The 22,461-nt window shown below is 37.2% G+C and overlaps 2 protein-coding genes across 4 annotated transcripts in view; one reads left to right on the top strand and one right to left on the bottom strand.

Moving 5' to 3' along the window:
- INTS13 (integrator complex subunit 13) overlaps positions 1–18,750 on the bottom strand; it is a gene marked incomplete at its 3' end in the record, with an annotated part of 33,732 nt that extends 14,982 nt beyond the window's left edge. For both annotated transcript variants that reach the window (XM_081249552.1, XM_081249551.1), the window contains exons 1-8: positions 18,229–18,750; positions 17,005–17,240; positions 14,514–14,588; positions 8,513–8,715; positions 8,034–8,114; positions 6,495–6,585; positions 5,001–5,129; positions 3,405–3,489 (exon numbers count right to left, since the gene is read on the bottom strand). In XM_081249552.1, coding sequence (XP_081105678.1) covers positions 3,405–3,489; positions 5,001–5,129; positions 6,495–6,585; positions 8,034–8,114; positions 8,513–8,715; positions 14,514–14,588; positions 17,005–17,229 — 889 coding nt within the window. In that variant the 5' untranslated portion in view covers positions 17,230–17,240; positions 18,229–18,750. The remainder of the gene's footprint in view (positions 1–3,404; positions 3,490–5,000; positions 5,130–6,494; positions 6,586–8,033; positions 8,115–8,512; positions 8,716–14,513; positions 14,589–17,004; positions 17,241–18,228) is intronic.
- A 142-nt stretch (positions 18,751–18,892) lies between these two features.
- Positions 18,893–22,461, top strand: part of FGFR1OP2 (FGFR1 oncogene partner 2) — a 32,752-nt gene continuing 29,183 nt past the window's right edge. The window contains exon 1 of one of the 2 annotated variants that reach the window (XM_081249218.1): positions 18,893–19,166. The gene's annotated coding sequence lies outside the window, so the exon portion shown is untranslated. The remainder of the gene's footprint in view (positions 19,167–22,461) is intronic. The other variant, XM_081249217.1, reaches the window with a different exon arrangement.

Raw genomic sequence — 22,461 nt, forward strand, 5'->3', positions numbered from 1 at the left:
GGGAAGATCCCACGTGCCGCGGAGAGGCTGGGCCCGTGAGCCATGGCCGCTGAGCCTGCGCGTCTGGAGCCTGTGCTCCGCAAAGGGAGAGACCACAACAGCGAGGGGCCCGCGTACCGCAAAAAAAAAAAAAAAAAAAAAGATTTCCAAGAGTTTAAGGTCTATAAGAGAAAATACCTCTGGGAGCACATCTTTTTTTAGCAAGTCTCCTAGAAAAATACCAAATCGAATTTGGATATGAGTTATTATTAAAATAAGTACTTTGTTTTCCTCCAAATTTCTCATTAATTAATTTAATCATTTCAGTCACTACACTAAAAATCAACAGCAAATTTTTAAAAATTTTAAGAATCTACAACTGCTACCCTCTGACACCATTAAATGATAAAATAACATGGTTATGTAGAAAGCTTCAGGAATCTAAAATGTACAACTCATTGTACTGAATCCCAATAAATTTATTAAAAGAAATATAAAATGAGGAATCTATAAGGTAAATATATAAGAAGATGTAACAGTGAGCACTTTTTGCCTTAATGGAGTTCAGAGTAAACAGATGTTAAAATAATAATGAACACTGAAGTCTTAAACCCCTCAAGGTCATCCAAGAGGGTTGGAATCAACTTCTTCCAAACTCATGTTAACGTTGATATTTTGACCTCTTCCCATAAAAAACAAATGTTCTTAACAGCATCCAGAATGGTAAATCCTTTCCAGAAGGTTTTCAACTTTCTTTGCCAAGATCCATCAGAGGAATCACTACCTATGGCAGTTGTAGCTTTATGAAATCTATTTCTTAAATAGTAAGACCTGAAAGTCAAAATTACTCCTTGATCCATGTGCTGTGGAAAGGATGTTGTGTTAGCAGGCAAGAAAACAACATTAATCTCATTGTATGTCTCCATCAGAGCTCTTGAGTGACCAGGTGTACTGTCAATGAGCAGTAATATTTTGAAAGAAACCTTTTTTTCTGAGCAGTAGGCTAAATCGTAGGCTTAAAATAATCAGTAAACCATGTTGTCAACAGATGTGCTGTTATCCAGGCTTTGTTGTTGTACTGATAGAGCACAGGTGGACTAGATTTAGTGTAATTCTTAAGGGTCCTAGGATTGTCAGAAGGGTAAATAAGCTTTGGCTTCAACTTAAAGTTACCAGCTGCATTAGCCCCTAGTAAGAGTGTCACCCTGTCCTTTGAAGCTTTGAAGTCAGGCACTGACTTCTCCTCTCTAGCCATCAAAGTCCTAGATGACATCTTCTTCCAATAGAAGGCTGTTTCATCCACACTGAAAATCTGTTTAGTGCAGCCACCTTCATGAATTATCTGACCTAGATCTTCTGGATAACTTGCTGCAGCTTCTATATCAGCACTTGCTGCCTCACCTTGCACTTGTATGCTATGGAGACAGTTTCTTTCCTTAAACATCATGAACCATCCTCTGCTGGCTTCAAACTTTTATTCTGTACCTTCCTCACCTCTTTCAGCCTTCACAGAATTGAAGAGAGTTAGGGCCTTGCTGTGGATGAGGCTTTGGCTTGAGAGAATGTTGTGGCTGGTTTGATCTTCTACCCAGACCACTATAACTTCCTCCATATCGGCAATAAGGCTGTTTCACTTTCTTATCATTTGTGTGTTCACTGACGTAGCACTTTTAATTTCCTTCAAGAATTTTTCCTTTGCATTCACAACTTGGCTAACTGTTTGGTGCAAGAGGCCTCGCTTTCAGTCTATCCTGGCTTTTCGACATGCCATCCTCACTAAGCTTAATCATTTCTAACTTTTGATTTAAAGTGAGAGACATTTCACAGCAAAGGAAACCATAAACAAAACGAAAGGACAACCAACAGAATGGGAGAAAATATTTGCAAATAGTGCGACCCAACAAGGGATTAGTTTCCAAAATTTACAAACAGCTCATGCAGCTCAATATCAAAAAAAAAAAACCCAATCAAAAAATGGGCATAAGACCTAGAGACATTTCTCCAAAGAAGACATAGCTTCAGCTGGCCAACAGGCATATGAAAAGATACTCAACATCACTAATTACTAGAGAAATGCAAATCAAAACTGCAATGAGATATCACCTCACACTGGTCAGAATGGCCATCATCAAAAAATCTGCAAACAATAAATGCTGGAGAGGGTGTGGAGAAAAGGGAACCCTCTTGCACTGTTGGTGGGAATGTAAATTGATACAGCCACTATGGAGAACAGTATGGAGGTTCCTTAAAAAACTAAAAATAGAACTACCATACGACCCAGCAATGCCCACCATACTGGGCATATACCCTGAGAAAACCGTAATTCCAAAGGAGTCATGTACCAAAATGTTCACTGCAGCTCTATTTATAATAGCCAGGACATGGAAGCAACCTAAATGTCCAGTGACAGAAGAATGGATAAAGAAGATGTGGTACATATATACCATGGAATATTACTCAGCCATTAAAAAGAATGAAATAATGCCATTTGCAGCAACATGGATGGACCTGGAGATTATCATACTAAGTGAAGTGAGACAGAGAAAAATGAATATCATATGATATCACTTATATGTGGAATCTAAAAAAATGATACGAATGAACTTATTTACAAAACAGAAACAGACTCACAGACTTAGAGAATGAACTTATGGTTATCAGGGGGGAAGGGAGAGGGGGAGGGATAGATTGGGAGTTTGGGATTGACACGTACACACTGCTATATTTAAAATAAAATGCCTTTCCATGAAAAAAAATACAGTGAGAGATGTGCAACTCTTCCTTTCTTAGAGGCCACTGTAGAGTTATTAACTGGACTAATTTCAATATTGTTGTGTCTCAGGGAATAGGGAGGCCCAAGAAGAGGGAAAGAGATGGGGAATAGGCAGTCAGTGGAGCAGTGAGAACACACACAACATTTATGGAATAAGTTCTCTGTCTTATATGGGTACAGTTTGTGGCACCCCAAAACAATTTACAAGAGCAACATCAAAGATCATTGATCACAGATCACCATAACAAAAATAATGACGAAAAAGTCTGACATACTGTGAGAATTACCAAAATGTGACACAGAGACATGAAGTGAGCAAATGCTACTGAAAAAATTTCGCCAAAGATTTGCTCAACCCAGGTTGCCACAAACATTCAATTTGTAAAAAAATGCAACATCCGTGAAGCACAATAAAGCAAAGCATGATAAAATGAGGTATGTCTGTATTTGTTCCATTAGCCTAGTCTTTCCCAAAGTAAATTCAATAGAACACTAGTTCCATGGCCATTAATGGGTGATATTGACAGGTAAGTTTGGAACGGGATGAACTAAAGTCAATCAGGTTTATTTACTCAAGAACTTCCCAAAGCTGTTAATATGCTTTCATATGTTAGATCTTACAAAATAGTATTTTCCAACGTCTCTTACTTACCACTTTTCAGAAAATCTACATGTGCATCTTTGTGATGAAGTAGCTCCACATCGTAATTGGCAGATGTGTTAGCGTGTTGTTCTTCCTTAAAGCAAAATTTAAAATAACTTGGTTTTGTTTTTAAAACAATGAAGTAATTATTCGTTTTGCTTAAAGTGAGATCAAATATACCCAACAATAATTAGCTATAATAAGGGGACAGTTTGCTCAGTAATTAATCTATTTAAAGATGCAATAATTTTCCACAGCAATGTAAACGACATTAAAAAACTACTGGCTACATATCAGTAATAAAGTAGTGATTTTTCTTATGTTATGTCAGAATTAACATAGATGGTTCATCTAGAAATTTTAGAAATGTTTTTACTCTGAATGCATTGTCCTGCCAATACTTTTTATACACAAATACGATGTAATTGAAATAGTTTACTCAATGTAAAATAGTTGATTGAAGGAGGAAATAGCATCTTTAAATACCTATAGTACATTAGCAAGCACCAATTATATAAAATAGCAAATACAGACTAATAAACAAGTTTAGTAACTTGTCCTCACTAAACAGTAAATAGAAACTTCAACATTATCTATTTACAAGAAAAAGACAAAGACTGAGGAGTCACACCAGTAGCACACAACTATGGTCAAATTTAAAAAGCAAGGTATCTGTCACCCTCAGAGTATTTTTCTTATAACTCATGAAATTATATTAAAATACATCTATCATGCTAGTTTAGTTGTTCACTGCTGCCTCACCTAAACTGTTCTATTGGTTAAGGCTATAATTTCTATTAAAGAGCCAGCCAGTGGTATAAGGAGGAAATTAATAATGAAAAGATTACATTTCTCATGCAATTTAGTTTTCATCATGTGGTGGCAAAAAAAATGAAACTGGGCTTATGAGAAAGCTAATTTAAATTTTTAGATATACTGGCTACTTTATATTTGTAAATATAATCAATACAATTAAATGTAACTCCCCTCAGTAAAAATTCATTTGAAGCTTTCTATGGCCCAGGCATTGTGCTGGTCTTAGGCAACTAAATAACATAATGAAAATGACAAGACAGTAACAGATTCCTAAGAAAATTCATTAGTAAAATCATAAGACTCATATGTTTTTCAGCTAGAATCATAAACTTGTTTAAAACTATAAACTATTTTTCCCTAGTTAGACCTATTAGTTACAAACACCTTTATACTGGGTAGGCAAGAACAAAAATATAAGAAAGAAAAGATCTACTAGAACACACAAAGTGAGTAAAATCTAATAACAACTGTCAGGAAAAGAATCACAGAAAAAGTAATCATTTCAGAGAGAAATTATATTTTGATGAAAGTAATGAGAACAAAATTAAAAACAAAAAACTGATAGAGAATGTTCTTATTAGGAAAAAAAATACAGCACTTTGTTCTGTGATCCTTTCTTGTTGCTTTTCATTATTTACTAACCTGGTCAAAGACACTGAATGTGTGCTAGCAAAACAGAAAATATGATATGGGAAGAAAAAGTTAAGGTTCATTAAAATAAATAATACATATCAAATATTTAAAAAGCAAAGCAGAGCTTTCAAAATAGCAACAAAAAGAACTGCCTACCTTCATTGGAATATTTGTAATAGTAGTTGAAGCCAAGTCGAAATGCTGCTGTACTAAAATATTTAATTTGGTAGCAAGATGCCGTCCTGCACGAACACTATGAACTTCACTGGTTAAAACAGGGGACAACTATAGAAAGGTATGAAAAAAAAACCCCCACAAAACTTTAATACATTTTAACTTAGTGCTAAATATTTTACTTCAACCCATGAAAATTAAGTACTTTTACTTGTGAGAATTTAGGGGGGAAAAGGTCCATAAATTAACCATAATCATTATTTTAGTAATATATTTTTATACATTCATTCATTCAACAGATAGGTATTAAAGAGAACTGTATAAATTGCCAGAAACTGTGTGAGCTACTGGAGGATATAGCAGTGAACAGGCAAAATCCCTGTCCTCATGAAACTTAGCGTAGAATAGTCTTTGATTTAAATATATATTTTAATTTATCATTTTTACTTCTATTTATCTATATGCAAAATTGATTTGAAGTGCCCCACAGAAATACTGTAGAAAAAATAATTAATTTTGTGGAGAGGACAAACCTCTGCAGATACTACTACTTATTACAAAGAATGAAAATCACTACAATCATCATATTTTGTCACCAAGAAATGTATAAGGCAGCCAAAAGTTACTTATAACAAGGTAACAAAATTTTACCCATTCCAGGGTAATAGTATTTATTGTAAGTAAATTACTTACTTATCTCAAAGTAAAGCCAACATAATGTCATGTTACCAAGAGTCAGAAAAAAGTTAACAAAAAATGGGCTTACACTGGAAACCACATAAAACACAATGATAGAGATAATGACCTAAAACAAAATCAGCTATAAAAAAATCATTATCTAAGTTAATACTTCATGTTTATATTAAGTAATGCTAACTAAAAAACAAAAATAAGAACATACACATTTAATATAGTTATACAAACACACATATCTGTATTTCTAAACACAGACCACCAATGGAGAATATTATGTGATGTGAATCCATTTAACAATCAACAGACTCATCTCTTCCTTTAAAATTGTTCAAATTTATTTGAAAAGTAAAACCAAGGTTGGAAATTAGTCTTTTACCCCTCTGGATAGGTAAAGTTAATTTCTTTGTTATAGGAGTGTTATTTTGATTAAAGAGTGTATTGTTTTCCTAATGAGGAGAAAAACAGTTCTACAGAGTAAGAAGTCATTAAAGCAATTGAAATCCATTACAGTAACTGAAATTTGAGGAACAATACAAACTGTGTATGGTTTGAGAACACAGTTATTTAAAATAAACATCAACAGGCAAACATAACAAAATACTTTCAAAATCTACAATTAAAGAACTAATCTAGGTACTTTGCCATACAGGTTGCTTTCAAAACTCTAAATATTTTTGTATCAGAAAATGTTGGCAACCTGATCATTCTTATGCTAAACCTTCTCAGCATTTATTATTAATAATTAACAATGATCTCTTCTTCCATTACTTCTGCACTTACCTCTTTTTTAGGACGATCAGATACAAGGCTGTCTTCACCAACTGGGTAGGTATGGATCAAGACTAGCTCACACTTCTGAATCTGCATGAGACTTAAAGACAAACTTTTCACTTAGAATATAAGACTACATACTACGTAAAGAATTCAGGCAGGTAAACTATAAAAAGGTTTATATACGAAAACAGTGTGTCTCTATAATCAGATACTACCATTAACATAAAAGCTAAATATTCAGAAAGACTGCATAACTGCTGTACTTGTATGAACATTTAATGAATAATTTATGAGTTTAATTCAAATGCAAAAATGATCATTTTGTGTATTCGAAGGATAAAATAAAGGGAAAATTCTTATACTCCGGTATAATTTTCAATAGATAGCTGCCACAGAGAAAATGAATATATTGTGTATTAATTCCCCTTTTACTAGTGTTTTTCAAGAACAAATTATATTACCTATAATCAGTTATTTCCAAGAATACAGAATTTGTAATACTAAAAAGTTACCCCCAACTTTTTATTTTATTTATTTTTGCCCCCTCCATTTTACTTCTTTTTTTAAATTGAGGTACAGCTGATGTACAATTATAAAAGTTTCAGATATACGAGAGTGATTCACAATTTTTAAAGGTTATACTCCATTTATAGTTACTATAAAATACTGGCTATATTCCCCATGTTGTACAATATATCCTTATAGCTTATTTATTTTATACATAGTAGTTTTAACTCCTACCCCTATCTTGCCCCTCTCCCCTTCCCTCTCTCCACTGGTAACTACTAGTTTGTTCTCTATATCTGTGAGCCAACTTTTTATTTTAAAATTTCCAAACCTACAGAAAAATTGAAAGAAAAGTACTATTCAATGAACACCCATATATCCTTAACATAGATTAGCTAATTAGCTGTTAGCTACACTTGTTTTCACTATAAATGCCTAAATAGATGTACATTCTTTTATTTTTTTACTAAGTCATTTGGGAGTAAGTTGCAGAGGAAATATTTCTTTCCTCAATACCTCAGCATGCTTCCTTCTCCTAGTGAGAATAATCCTACTCGTTGACAATAATAACAGTACTCCACCTAGAAAATTAATAGTAGCTCGATCTAATATAGACTCCTCACAGCAATTGTCCCAAACATATCTTTAGTGGCTTTTTTCTTTTTTAAAAATTCAGACAATATAATTAGTTATGTTTTGATTTGGTACATACTGAATAATGCCACCAATGATTTGCTCATTTTATAGATTTGTAATACAGAGTATGAAAACAAGCCATCAAAAAAATATGCATTATAAATTCATGTATTATTTTATCCTTCTGCTCACCTTTCTGGTGAGCAAAAAGTAAAATTTTAAACTTAAAGGGAAAATGGGACAAGAAGTTTCTGATCGAACATACGTTTTTGACTAATTTGTAGAGCCAGCAGAGAATTCAAGGGAATGGTACCAATTACCAGTAAAATTATTGGAATAATTATAATGAAATAAATATGACTATAACATGGAATATTTATTCCATTTATGGATTATACTCACTGATCTGAATTTGCAGCAAGCTTGTTATGTTCATGAATTGTTTCCTGGACACAGTCCTCAAGCATTCGCACATGACTATCACTATGGCATAAAAAAGATAAAACCAACTTAAGTAAATAAATAGTAAGAGAAAGAATTAAACACACTATTCAGCTGTAGTATCTTGTTATAGGCACTTGAAATTACTTCAGTAAGGACTGTCTGTAGTGTGCTCATTCACAATACCAAACAACCAATTGAATGAAAAACTAGTGAGGAAAAAAAGTCAAATCGACCTACGTGATAACAATCTAAACAGCTTTCAATGAGATGAATTGGATATTTTAGAACTGGATAAACGCAGTTTCGATATTAGAAAGGCCACATGTGATATCCTTAAATGCTGACATGTTGCCCCTGCTTTTTTTTTTTTTTAATAAAAACTACAATAGGATATTAAAATTTCCTCAGTGAAAGAATTACTGTGATTAATGTCTCACCTTTTTGCATTAGTAATGCAAATTATTCGTCCTCTATTTCCAACACGTTCTGCATTCTCCATTAGTAGAGTACGAGCCTCATGTTGGTATTCGGTAATTTTACAGAGGGTTTCCACTGCTGCAACAAGACCATGCAGAATACTGCAGCATTCTGGATCTGCCCGTGGATTAGGAGGCCCAACAGCAGCTAATGCTGCCATCAGCTAAGGGAAAACAATCATGTTGACAAGAATAAGCACAAGTCAGACAAAGGCATCACAAGAAAATGAAACTACAGACCAATTTATCTTATAAATATGGATACAAATATCCTCAACAAAGTACTAGCAAACTGAATCCAGCAACATATAAAAAGAATTAAACACCATGACCAAGTTGGACTTATCCCAGGAACACAAAGTTGATTTAACGTCTAAAAATTAATTAATGCAAACGATATCAATGGAATTTTTAAAAGTCATATGATCATCCCCATAAATACAGAAAAAGCATTTGACAAAAATCTAAAACCGTTTCATGATAAAAAACACTCAACAAACTAGAAACAGAAGGGAACTTCCTCAAGCTGATAAAAGGCATCTATGAAAAACCTATACATAATATCATGCTTAATAGTGAAAACTAGATGTGTTCCCTCTAAGATCAGAAACAGAAGGATATCCACTCTCACCACTTCAATTCAATACTATACTAGAGCTTCTAGCCCAAGCATTAGGAAAGAAAAAGAAATAAAAGGAATTCAGATTGGAAAGGAAGAAGTAAAACTATCTCTATGTTGCAGATGACATGATCCTGTATGTAGAAAATCCTAAGGAATCCATGAATCCATTAGAAATTTTTTAGAAATAATAAGCAAGTTCAGCAAGGTTGCAGGATACATGATCAACAGACAAAAACCAATTGTATTGCTGTACACTTGCAAAGAACAATCCAAAAATGAAATTAAGAAAACAATTCCATTTATAATAGCACCAAAAAGAATAAAATGCTTAGGAATAAATTTAACAAAGGAAATGCAGATTTTATACTCTGAGAACTATGAAATATTGTTGAAAGAAATTAAAGATCTAAATGAATAGAAAACATCCTATGTTCATGGACTGGAATACTTATTATTGTTAAGATGACAACATAACCCAAACTGAACTAAGATTAAACATAATCCCTGTCAGAATCCCAGCTGACTTCTTTGTATTGATAGAAATTGATAAGCTGATTCTAAAATTCATATGGAATTACAAGGGATACGGAATAGCTAAAACACTCTTTAAAAAGAACAAAGTGTGGGGACTTTGCTTTATATATGCATAAAGATATGCTGGAAGGACCATTAAAAACTAACAGTGGTGGGGATAAATAGTGATGTGCTGGTAAACCAGCTCTCCAAAGGGAAAAAAAACCCTAATTTGTAGTGTTTGCCAATATCTATGGTTAAGTACTCCCATGATCGCTACTTTCAAGCTTTCACTGAATGTAAAGTTGATAGGAGATGCACACACTCAGCTCTCCCAAGTTGGTATAACCAGGCTCTAGCACAGCACTAACTGGAACAGGGGATGAGTGGGAAATTTTTCAAGGCTTAGCTTTTACTTACACACACACACACACACGCACACATATATGTATACATGCAAGTATATATGTAAAATTTATTTTTAAACTACATAGGTATTACCTATTCATAAAAAGTGATCAAAAATGAAAGAAAAAATACTGTATATATAGGACTATAAAAAGTCCCTGGTACTCAGGAGAAAAAATAAAAAGCTGCTTTTTAGGACAGGGGTGTTGTGGTCCTGGGAAAGCAGCAGAAAGCTTAACTTCTGGAGTCAGATAACTATGGACTGAAATTCTGGCTCTGACTTTTAATATTGTGTGACCCTGGTTTAACTCTCCTAGCTTTCTTCCTAATCTGAAAGTGAAACTAATAATAGAACCTGTGCCACATTAGTATGATACTTTCAAACTTTATTTAATTTAGCCAACAAGAACAAGACCAAAACTCCTGAAATCTGATAAATTTTTTGTAATAAGATCTACATTGTAGAGGATAGAGTCACGTGCTGTAACAGAAAGAGCCCTGGACCCAGGTATGCAAGTCAAACTACCTCTGGCACCTGTGGGCTTCAGTTCCTTCACCTGCACAAAGAAGGAGTCAAAGCAAAAGATGTCTACAATCCTTCCAGCCCAAACATTCTTCAATCAATCTACTTCAATTGCTTCTCATCATCAGTCACAATAACCAGAGAAAGGTGTGACACAGATAACCAAAGCTAAACATTAAATGTGTTTACACAGACAAGATTATACATAATTTATACAAAATGTCAATTATTTTATATCATCTTAAACATTAGGGATTTGCTATATAGTTGCCTTCACACCTGGAGTTTCCCCTTCTGTTCATAATCTAAAAGCAATGCGTGTGATATAATATGCCTTCACCTTCAGAAAGCAGAAGGAAGCAGTAATTCTCGTATCATCAGTATAGCTCCCATTATTAAATGCATACCTCTTACTGCACTGCAGAGGTGCAGTAATGAAAATCTATTCAAATTTGTACTTATTTTTATTTATACACAACTAGAGAAGCTTCAGGCTTCTTTCACAGTACCTCTTGAAAGAACAAAGCAGAATACATGCTATTTCAAAAAGATAGTACAGGGGGAATGTATGGAATCCTTAATATTTTTTCAAGCAATGAAAGAATAAAGAACATTCTGGAGTGATATAAATGCAAAGCCAAGCCAATAAAAGCCCCCCTTCAGTGAGTTACCTCAAAAGAAAAAAAGGTTATATATGTTTACATGTTACAATATTAATCACAACATTTTAAGACCAAACATCGTAAGAAACACATTTTCATTAAAACACATTTGGATGGGATTATTTCCACTAAAGGGCATCCATTAAAAGAAAAAATTTAACATGAAATAGTTCAAATAATGTATTCAAATATTTCACTAATGCCTGTCTCTCATGTTCATATTCATCAGTGAAGGACCTAATAGACGGAAGCCTTCTATCCACCTAAACGACACAAAAGAACGTAATCTACCACGAATTCAATAGCTTTAGACACATGTTTAAAAAGCATAAACTTGATGAATTGAGCATGGGTTTATTTCTGCTCCCTAAAACTCCACTAAAACTGTAGTAAATGAATTTAATTTAATAAAAGGAAACACCAGGGGCTTCCTTGGTGGCGCAGTGGTTGAGTCCGCCTGCAGATGCAGGGGACGTGGGTTCGTGCCCGGCCCGGGAGGATCCCGCATGCTGCAGAGAGGCTGGGCCCGTGGGCCATGGCTGCTGGGCCTGCGCGTCCAGAGCCTGTGCTCTGCAACGGGAGAGGCTGCAGCGGTGAGAGGCCTGCTTACAGCAAGAAAAACAAAAAACAAACAAACAAACAAAAAAAGGAAACACCAAAGGGGGGAAAAATAACCCCATAAACCCACAAAGATGAAGAGAATGGAGGAGGAGACAAGAGAACAATCAAGAGATGTCAGCAAGAATGTATGAAAATGGATGGAGGAATGGTAATGGACTTAGCAAGACTGAATAAACTGAAATCTAAGCGCCTACAGGGGAAAAAGGCAAGATGATATGCCTTTCAGAATCCAGGAGAAGTTCAGGAACTGGAGGCATCGAGTACCACATAAATCAAGGATGAGGCAAGATACTGAAAACTGAATGACTTGAAGCCAGTATAAGGAACAACCTGACTCCCGATCTTACTCACACCCTACCCATGCAAGTGACTCCCTCTTCCTGACCCCTCAGATACAGAATCACAGTCCTTGGAGGAAATGAACCAGAGAGGTCCCAAGCATGGATACCACAAAGCACAGCAGAGTGTCAGGGGAAGACACTAGACCAGTGCTGCCCAGAAGAACTTTCTCTGATGATGGAAAAGTTCTATAACTGTGCTGTACAGTAGCCACTATCCACGTGTGGCCTACTGAGCGTTTGAAACATGGCTAGTGCTACAGAGAAGCTGGATTTTTTTATTGCATTTAATTTTAGTTAATTTAAATTTAAATAGTAGCTATTTGATAGCCAATAGTAGCTACATATGGCTAGTAGCTACTATATTGGACAGCACAGCACTAGACCAAAAACAGAAAGACCGAGTGAAAGTTCATCTACTGGATGGTAGAACCTACCCTCTCCCCTGGCTCCCAGAAGGCTGACAACCAAGTTTATAGCATACAGGTGGAAGAGTGGAAGATCTTCTCTGGAGACCCTGAGAAGTCTCAGAGAGACAATCTGTCTATCCTGACATCTGGAGGCCTCCCAGGGAAAACAACTAGATTAAATAAATCACGATGACGGCCAGTCAGCAATACCTACTCCACGACATGCAGATCTTCTAACCTGCTGTTTAGTGCCCTGCTTTTAAATAAGGTTGCATAGCTAAATATCAGTAGGCATTTAAGAAAAGCCTCAACATGAAAAGAACACTGAAAACACAAGGAGATCAAAAGAAAACTTCAAATAAACGAATACCTTTGGATTAAAAAATTACACCCATAAAACAAGAAAAGGATATGACAAAAATGGACAAAATTAGAGCGTAAGTAAAAGTTCTTGGAAATTAAAAATAAGATCAAATAAAAAGTTCCATATAAGGATTAAAAGGAAATAGGTAAAAGGCCCAGAAAGAACAACAATGGGAGGATCAGTGAGAAAAAGAATAAGGAATTTAATCCAGGAGGTCCAACATCCCATTCATAGGAATTCCAGAAAAACACAGAACACAAAGACAAGAACATTATCAAAGAAACAACACGGGAAAATTTCCTGAAGAATATAAAGCCTAGCACAATGAATGAGAAAAGACCAACATCAAGGCCAATCATTGAGAAATTTCAGAACATAAAGGGGGAAAGAAAAGATTCTAAAAGATTTCAGAGAGAAATTATGAAGAAAAATGATACTGGACTTCACAATAACACTGGGAGTTATAAAACAGTGGGGTAAGGCGCTCAGGATTTTGAGGAGAAAATTATTTCCAATCTGAAATTTTTATACCTCAAGTATCAATAAACTGTAAGGTAAATTACAAGAATTCTGGAGGTTATATTTTACCAAAACAAGAGATTACACACACACACACACACACACACACACACACACACACACACACACACACACACACACACACAAAAAGCAAGGAGGATGACAGCATTGCACCAGGCCTAGAAAGCAACCCGTTCAAAGTGCAACCCAAGACTGCGTTCCAAGAAGTTTTCCAAGGGGAAAAAAAAAAATCAAACTACTAAAATTCTAATACATTCATGATAAGTATATTGAGAAGTTATACAGAGACATGAGGAAAAGCAGCAATAGATTCTCAGAAAACTAAGCATATTAAAGGGGAAAAAAAGGAAATGATAAATTCCAGGAACACCAAAAAGTTGTACAACAAAGGAAATAACACAGAAGTCAAATCATTGTGCTGTAGAACTTAAACTTATACAGTGCTGTATGTCAACTACATCGCAATAAAACCTTAATAAAACACAAAACAAAGGAAATAATCGCATAAACTACTTGGCTTAGCAGTGGATAACACTTTATGTAGACACTACAATGTAAACATGAAATTTTGAACTAACCAAAACTTCTGATATAATATTGAGAAAATCAGGGAAGGGAAGAAGGCAGCGAGAGTGGCATGGGTGAGAGGAAGTATAAAAGGTAAATCCTCATGGACAATAATGATAAATGAGGTTTAAATTGAGAACTCTGTAAACAGCAGTAAAAACATGTTATTTAGAAATATGAAGTAAATACTAGATGAGCTAAAGAGTTGAAAGCTTGCTTCTAGAAAGTGGGGAGAGACTGGAAGACAGACAGCTGTTTTTCTTTTAATATTAGTTGGTGTTTTAAAACTATGTGCAAATACTATACCTATTTAAAAAATTAATTATATTTTAAGGAAGTATTACCAGGTCCAGATAATTTTCAAAAATGGCCACAGCTCAAAATCTAAGCATACCTCCTGCAAATTTTGGTCTTCTTGAGTCCAAGAATTTAAAACATGTGCTCCAGAGTCACTCACAATGAAATTCACCTAATAGAGTTCAAAGAAATAATTAGTATTCAACTCCAAGTCTTCTCAATCACATCATATTGAAAACATTTATTTTATTATAAATACCTTTTAATATATATAACATAAACATAAATAGAGAGTGTAGTCTCTAGTTCTGGTTTGCTGATTGATTCATTCACTCATTTTATAGTTACCGAATGCCTAGTACAGGCCAGGTGCTATTCTCAGCACTAGGGATATGGGAATACAGTGATGAATATAACAGTTCTGTTGCTCACAATGTGGGGAAAGCCGGGGTTCCAGGGTGTGGTAAGACAGTGCAGGGAGAATACAAACAAAAATAAATGAACAACATAATTTCAGAGAGTGATAAATGCTATGAAAAAGAAGTTGTTTAGCTTCTTTAGGTTGGGTGATCAGAGAAGGGCTCTCTACAGAAGTGGCAACTGAGGGAAATCCAAAATGACCAAAGAAACCAGCCAGGGAAAGAGCTGGAGGTAGAGAATTCCAGGTACAGCAAACAGCAAATGCAAAGACCTCTAGGTGCACACCCTCAAAAGGGTGAAGGTCAGAGTGGGCAAAGAGGTAGGAGATAAGGTCAGAAAAACAAGCAGTGGCCATATAACCTAGAGCATTGAAAGCTAAAAGAATGGATTTGCACTTTATTCTAAATTTTAAAGTAAGGGACTTCCCTGATAGTGCAGTGGTTAAGAATCTGCCTGCCAGTGCAGGAGACAAGGGTTCGATCTCTGGTCCGGGAAGACCCCACATGCTGTGGAGCAACTGAGCCCGTGTGCCACAACTACTGAGCCTTTGTGCCACAACTACTGAAGCCTGCGTGCCTAGAGCCCATGCTTCACAACAAGAGAAGCCACCGCAATGAGAAGCTCGTGCACGGTAACAAAGAGTAGCCCCTGCTTGCCACAACTAGAGAAAGCCCGTGCGCAGCAAAGACCCAACGCAGCCAAAAATAAATAAATAAATAAATAAATAAATAAATAAATAAATAAATAAATAAAAAGCATCCTAATTCTTCCACTGTATCTGTCAAATTTCTTAAAAAAGTTTTTTTAAGTAAAATGCAAACAAAATATAGTATCAGGTAAGATGATAACAGTAAGTATACATTAGAAAATATATCAAATGATGGCTATGTTCCCTTTTGGGAGGAGGGTGAGATTACTTCCTTCCCCTGGACTATATGATCTAATTCATGATCTTTTTTCCTATTATCCATGTAATACTCATTCTGCTTCCCCAGTAAGTTTGATAAGCAGCCTTTTCTCCTAAGACTTACCTGACAGGAACATATTTTACTGGCCACTTTACTCACATTACCTCATTGAAATCTTATAACAATCATAGGAAGGAGGTGTTATGCTTACATGGGAGGAAACTGAGGCTTGGAGAGATGAAGCAAAAAGATCAAGGTCACACTGCCGGCAGCTTAATGATGCCAGGACTTGAACCGAAACCTGTGCGCTAAATCACTACATTATGCTTCCTCTCATGTATCCTTTTTACCTTACATGATACACAATTTACAGAAGGACTAAAACAATTTATATTTTAATTTGGAACATATCTGAATGTATAATATATATTAGCCTCTCTGTGTTCAACCTTACTGTTACTGCTGTGCCTGTGCCGGTCTATGAACAGGCTAGGTCCCAGCCTATGCTGCTCCAAATGAGACAGAAAGCAAAGCATCCACTTGTGGCTTAACCAAATGACTTTCCCAAAATAAAACAGTTGGGATTCTGAAAACTGAAGATAATTTTCACACTTGGAGTTTCTATCTATCTTCAATTTCTCTTCTTACTGATAAAAACAATTTCCTCTTAGCATTCTTAAGAACATTCTTTACAATATGGCCAAATCCTGCAGCAATTTAGGACACTTTCACTAAAACTGTAAGCAGCCAGGTTCAAATTCTGGTTCTTCCTCTAACTAGCTACATGACTCAGGGCAAACTGCTTCTCTCTACCTCAGTTTCTGCCTCTCCAACAAGGCAGTAATAAACAAGGCTGATATTCAGATGGAACATACCAACACATTCTGACAAAGTGCTTTCAGCCAACATCCCTTCTGCTTAGGCTGGCAACAGTTCTCAGTGGTGTCTGTTCCATTCTGGTTTTATACACTTTGAATACTGTCCCAGTAATTACAGTAGCTACCTCATAGGACTGCTGTAAGAGTTAAAGGAGTTAATATGAAGCACACATAAGTGCTCCATAATCGTTAGCTGTTATTATTGTTGTTGGCCCCAATTAAATACATATATTAACCCCAAAGGGGAGTTCTATATACTACACTTTTAAAGTAGTAAATAAACAGTTGTAAGTCAAATCTAAAGCAAAGTCATATATAAAAAGTGTAAAAAGTAGTCAAGTACATCCCCCAAATCATGATTTTACTTGTACTTCACACTCACCAGCTTTTTGAAAGGAAATATATCATACATTATTCTACAATATTCCATGGAAGATTCTACTGAGCAAGTCCACAATGACTTAGATATAGGAGCCAAAGGGATGATTCCTTGGGTCCTATTCTTCACCAGCATATCAAACTCGACATGCTGTCTGCATGATTCTGCCATGTAAGGGCAGTGATCCACAACAAATACTGTTTTATGAGATTCCGAAAAAATCTTCATTTTGTTTTAACCTGTAAGGGATAAAATATATTAGCCAAACATCTTATATGTAACATTTAATATCTTAAATTATTTCTAACGAATGCGTCTTTTCCTCAAGATTTGATAGGGAACATGAATAATCAGCAGTCAAAGAAATTTACCGAACAAAGGACAAGATTTAATGAGGTCATGACCAGAAAGTAACAATTCAAGGGATGAGCTACACCATATTCACCTGTCATTCTACCAGACACAGGCAGATTACAATACATGCAGATATTTTTTGCTTTTGGAATGAACTTAAATTTGCCAGAAGAAAACATTTTTACAAAGAATCTTATTTGTTTCCCTTACATAATACCAAACAAAATAAACGACAAACACTCTTCAAACACACTTTTGATGATCCTTGCTAATTGACATCAATCAAATATAAACCCCTAAAGTAATATAAGTCAGCATTTGGGGGCTTCCCTCCAAAAAATCTCAAGACTTCTGAAAAAGGGTGGGGATTGGGGAGAAAGAATGAACTGGAAAGAGTGACAACAAAAGGTAAGCTCAAAACATAACAAACATCTCCTAAGATAACTGCATATCTGGTCTTCGCATTAGGATAAGGACCTCAAATTCACACTCGCCACCTTAGCTTCTGAAACACCACGGTAATTCATCATGTAGAACAGAAAAACTTAGGTGCTACCATCACATGGTGGGAAGGAGGAACTTTTGAAACTTTTTCTTATAAGAACTCCCTTGCTTCGCTAATAAAATCTTATACTGAATAGACAAACCATATTCGAAAAGCACAGGGTAAACACAGCAGAAGTGTTCATTAAAACGAACCGACTTTTTACAATCCAGCTATTTTCTTCTCCTGCTTTCCAATGCATTTCCCCTTCATGCAAAACTCTTCTTTGAGAAACCTAGACACACTCTGCTGGAAACTGGGGGGGGGGGGGAGGGGGTGGAGTACAAGGTGAGTGGATAAGGAAGACCTCAGGATCGAGGTTCGCTTACTTTCGTGCCTGGTCCTGCAGTGAAAACGAACAGAGGCTATGCACCACAGCCTCTCTGGAAAAGGCTGCTGGCTGGGTGGGGAGGGTCAGCGCACAGTCAGGAGTGTCTGGTACCAAAGACAGGGGACTATGCTTTCCCCGCTCATCTCCTAACACACCGGTCCTTCCCAAGCTTCTTAAACGCAGGAGCGCGCGCGCCTGCGCGTGAACACAAACACTCACACACTCGGACTGGCGCGTGCGCAAAGCACTCTTCGGCAGCCCCGCCAAGCTGCCCTTCCCCCTCTGCGGGCCAGACGCCCAGGTCTCTAACAGGAAGAGGGCGGAGCCAAGAAAAAAATGCCTCCGACCCTCAAGATTTTCTACCCCCTAATTTTCCAGTCACCCATTGGGAAAATTGATCCGGGCGACCTGAGAGCCTCCCCACGAGCGAAGTACCAACCACAGCACCGGCTAACGGTGCTACGGTCCCCTAAGCGCAAGGCCCGCCCACCAGATCTCCCCTTCTCCGTCTCTCCACCCAGGCCCGTTTCCCCTAGCAAAATTCGCGAGACTTTGCGAGAGGCCGAGAGAAAGTTTGAGGGTGGATTAGTGGGGAGGCCCGCCCCTAACTCTCGCGCATGTCAGCTAGAGGCCTCAAAAAAATCGCTGGGCTCTGCCCCCACGGTTACGCGAGGAAGGAAATCTCGCGAGGTTGAAGCTCTCTGAGAGCGCTGGTCGGAGGCGGTGAACGGGGGTTTTCCCTTGGCCAGTGATGGGGCTGAGCACCTCTGATTAACCCCGGCCGCCCCTGCACTGCCTCTGCTTGGTTCTGCGTCTGCTCGCTGAAGAAGCTGAACAGGCAAGAGGAGTCTCTTCCCCTGGGTGCATAGGTTCCCGTTGGCCGAGGCTTTGAGTCCTAACCGCCACAGCTGACGGCTGCGAGGGATTGAGACCAGAGTAAGTGGAATCAGCCCAGGGACCAGAGCGGGCATAGGGAGTCGGAAGCTTCCTTCCCCGATGGTGCTTTGCACCACCTCTTGAACTACCGGCTGCCAGTTCCTGGGCGCGGTACTTCCTGTCCTTGTTCAGCTCTGAGCACCTCTTTCCGGAACTGAGGTGCGGAAAGTTCGATGAAAAACCTTGGCCCTAACCCTGTGGACACACCTTCCTTCTCTGTTTTCTTCCTGCCTAACCCACCTGGGAGCTCACCGTTTGTGGGGCGGGGTTGGGGGGTGGTCGGCAGGGATGCAAAAGGGGTCCTTTTCAGTTTTCAGTGTACCTCTTTGCATATGACATGGAGGACCATTCCCTCTTTCTTGAAACTGCCCTCCAAGAAATATTACTTTTTTCCTGGTACTCTTCATGGATAACCATACTGTCTGGAAACTGCCCTCTGAAGAATCCTACTCTTTTCTTGGTTTTCTTCCTGCCTTTTTTATGTATCCCATCTCAGATAATGGTACCGGTGTCCATCCTGCTGTCCAAACTAGGAACCTAAGGCTCATCCTTGACTGGGTATTTCCACTTGCACTGCACGATGCTATTTCTTTTTCTTTCACCAGATGATTTCCCCACCATCATCCTTCCCTAGAGTTACCATTCTGAAATACAAATCTGTTCATATCAATACTTTCTTTAAGCTTTTTTTTTTTTTTTTTTTTTTTTTTTTTTTTTGCTGTACGCGGGCCTCTCACTGCTGTGGCCTCTCCCGTTGCGGAGCACAGGCTCCGGACACACAGGCTCCACGGCCATGGCTCGTGGGCCCAGCCGCTGCGCGGCATGTGGGATCTTCCGGGATAGGGGCACGAACCCGTGTCCCCTGCATCGGCAGGCGGACTCTTAACCACTGCGCCACCAGGGAAGCCCTCTTTAAGCTTTTTGAATAACCGTATTGCTGATAGAATTAAGTCCTAATTGTTAAGCATACCACTTAGGACCTTATACTGTCTGTTCCAATCCATTCTACCTTTTTCGTCTTATTTTGCCTCTCCTCCAAATACTTCAATACCCAGTCATGCCAGACTGCTGGATATTTCTCCAAACATGCAAGCACTTTCACAACTCAGTGCCTTTGTATGTGCTTTCCCTTTTTTTTTTTAAAAACCAACTTTCAAGATCCAATTCATAGACCATTGTCTTCTCAGCCTCCCACAGATGATATTGATAGTACCACGGTGTTCCCAAAGCACTTGAGAAGGTACTTGTGCAGTATTTGTTAGGTTGTATAACATTATCTGTTCAAGTATCTGTCTCTTGCGCTAATTTGAGCTTGAGCCTGGGATCACGTCTTATTCATCTTTGTAACAAAAGTTAGACCAATGCTTGGCACATAGCAGGTGTTATAGTTCTGAAGATTCACCATAGGAGTAGGAGTCCTTAGCATCCTTAAAAGTGTAGAATTTTAGAGCCAGAGGAACCTTGTATATTAGCTTTAAGAACCCTGACCTGTTTTGAATATGAGGAACCCTGTACCACCAATACACAAGTAATTGTACTTTTAGTATCTGTTAGTTGAGATTGTGCATAGTGGCAAAAAGACTATTATGCTTTTAAATGCTTTTGTATTTTATTATTACTAGTCTCTATTAAAAATAGTGGACTATATATGTGAGAGAAACATTTAGACTACAGACCATGCTTGGTATATGTACATCCATGCAGCCCTTCCAATGATTCCTTGCCCATAGGTTAGAAATAACTGGTTTAGATTAAGTTAGGTCCTTCTTGAATTGTCATACCTGTTTGAACATACAGGTGTATGCAACTTATATTTAGCCACAATTCCAAGGTAACGTATAATTAAAAAAAAATTCTCCTGTGTCCTTACTTTCAAATTGTTTCTTCTGACTTTAAAAATTCATTTTCTTCATAAAGCAGCTTCATAAAACTCCAAACATGTGTTCATTACATCATTTTCAAGGACAGTGAAAATTTTTTGTGCTTTCAGATACAGTGCTATGTCTGTATAAGATGCTTTTACAAAGTATGTAATTTGGGCTTCCCTGGTGGCGCAGTGGTTGAGAGTGCGCCTGCCGATGCAGGGGACACGGGTTCGTGCCCCGGTCCCGGAAAATACCACATGCCGCGGAGCGGCTGGGCCCGTGAGCCATGGTCGCTGAGCCTGCGTGTCCAGAGCCTGTGCTCCGGCACGGGAGAGGCCACAACAGTGAGAGGCCCGCGTACCGCAAAGAAAAAAAAATGTGATTTATCATTTACATGTTTTCCTTCTTGATCTCTTTATAAGTTTCTAAGAAAGCCATAACTAGGACTTTTTAAACTAGGACTTTTTATATTTCCATATGTGTCAGTTAATATTATCTACTAATTAACTTTAGAGGCACCTGCCTGAACAATAAAAAAATTTAAACTAGATTGTTGACATTGATAGACACTTCTGTGGTATGTCAGCGGTCACAGTATTTCTGTGTAGTTCCAGCTATAGGGTAATGGATTTGTGGATAAAGGAGAAAGAAGAGTGGTTTGAATTTCTTTAAATTTTTCTTAACCAAAATCTAAAACTAACAGCTGGCAGTTTCTGTCTCGGGTGGGTGGTTTCTCTTTTATCAGCAGCACAGTGTTCTGAACCCTCTGCCAGGAGTCTGACTGTGAATGTCTTTGGGTGGTAAAGTGGGTGAGAATGTGGCTAATGTGGAGGGCGGGGAACTGCTTTAAAAAACTTTACCTATAATAGGAACCTACCTATAGAAGATAATGTAAGTAAGTACACTAGTTAAGTGTGACTAGTTAAGACATGCTCTCTAAACATAGATAAATTGAGAATATCTTTTTTTTTTAAACTGGAGTCTTTTAAAATTTAAAACTTGTTAGAGAATGTGGAAAACAATCTTCCTCCCACTCCAGTTACCAGCCAAACAGTGCGGGGGAAAAGCACAATGGTTTTCAAAAAAGGTGGCAAAGTAAATGCATATTATAAAATATTTTAAACTTTTCTGTGGTTTTACATACAGGAAATGAACATGCAGAGTCATAGAAACTTTGTGTCACTGTTTTTCTGAAATGCTAATAAAGGTATGCCTTTAATTACCTGCTATTTATAATTCCTTTCCCTGAACAGGTATGTTTTTATAGTTACAAAAGAAATTTCAAATGTAGTTCGTTTTGATAGTAGTATTTCATTATGCAATCTAGAGAATGTTTTTTAAAGTGGATGTTAATTCTAGTTTCAGAAGGCCTAATTGGTCACCTTAAAAAACAAAATTCAACTGAGTAAACTTTAAAAATCTTATTGGCT

The sequence above is a fragment of the Mesoplodon bidens genome, assembly GCF_964165515.1.
Source record: "Mesoplodon bidens genome assembly, chromosome: 11".
NCBI lineage: Eukaryota > Metazoa > Chordata > Mammalia > Artiodactyla > Ziphiidae > Mesoplodon > Mesoplodon bidens.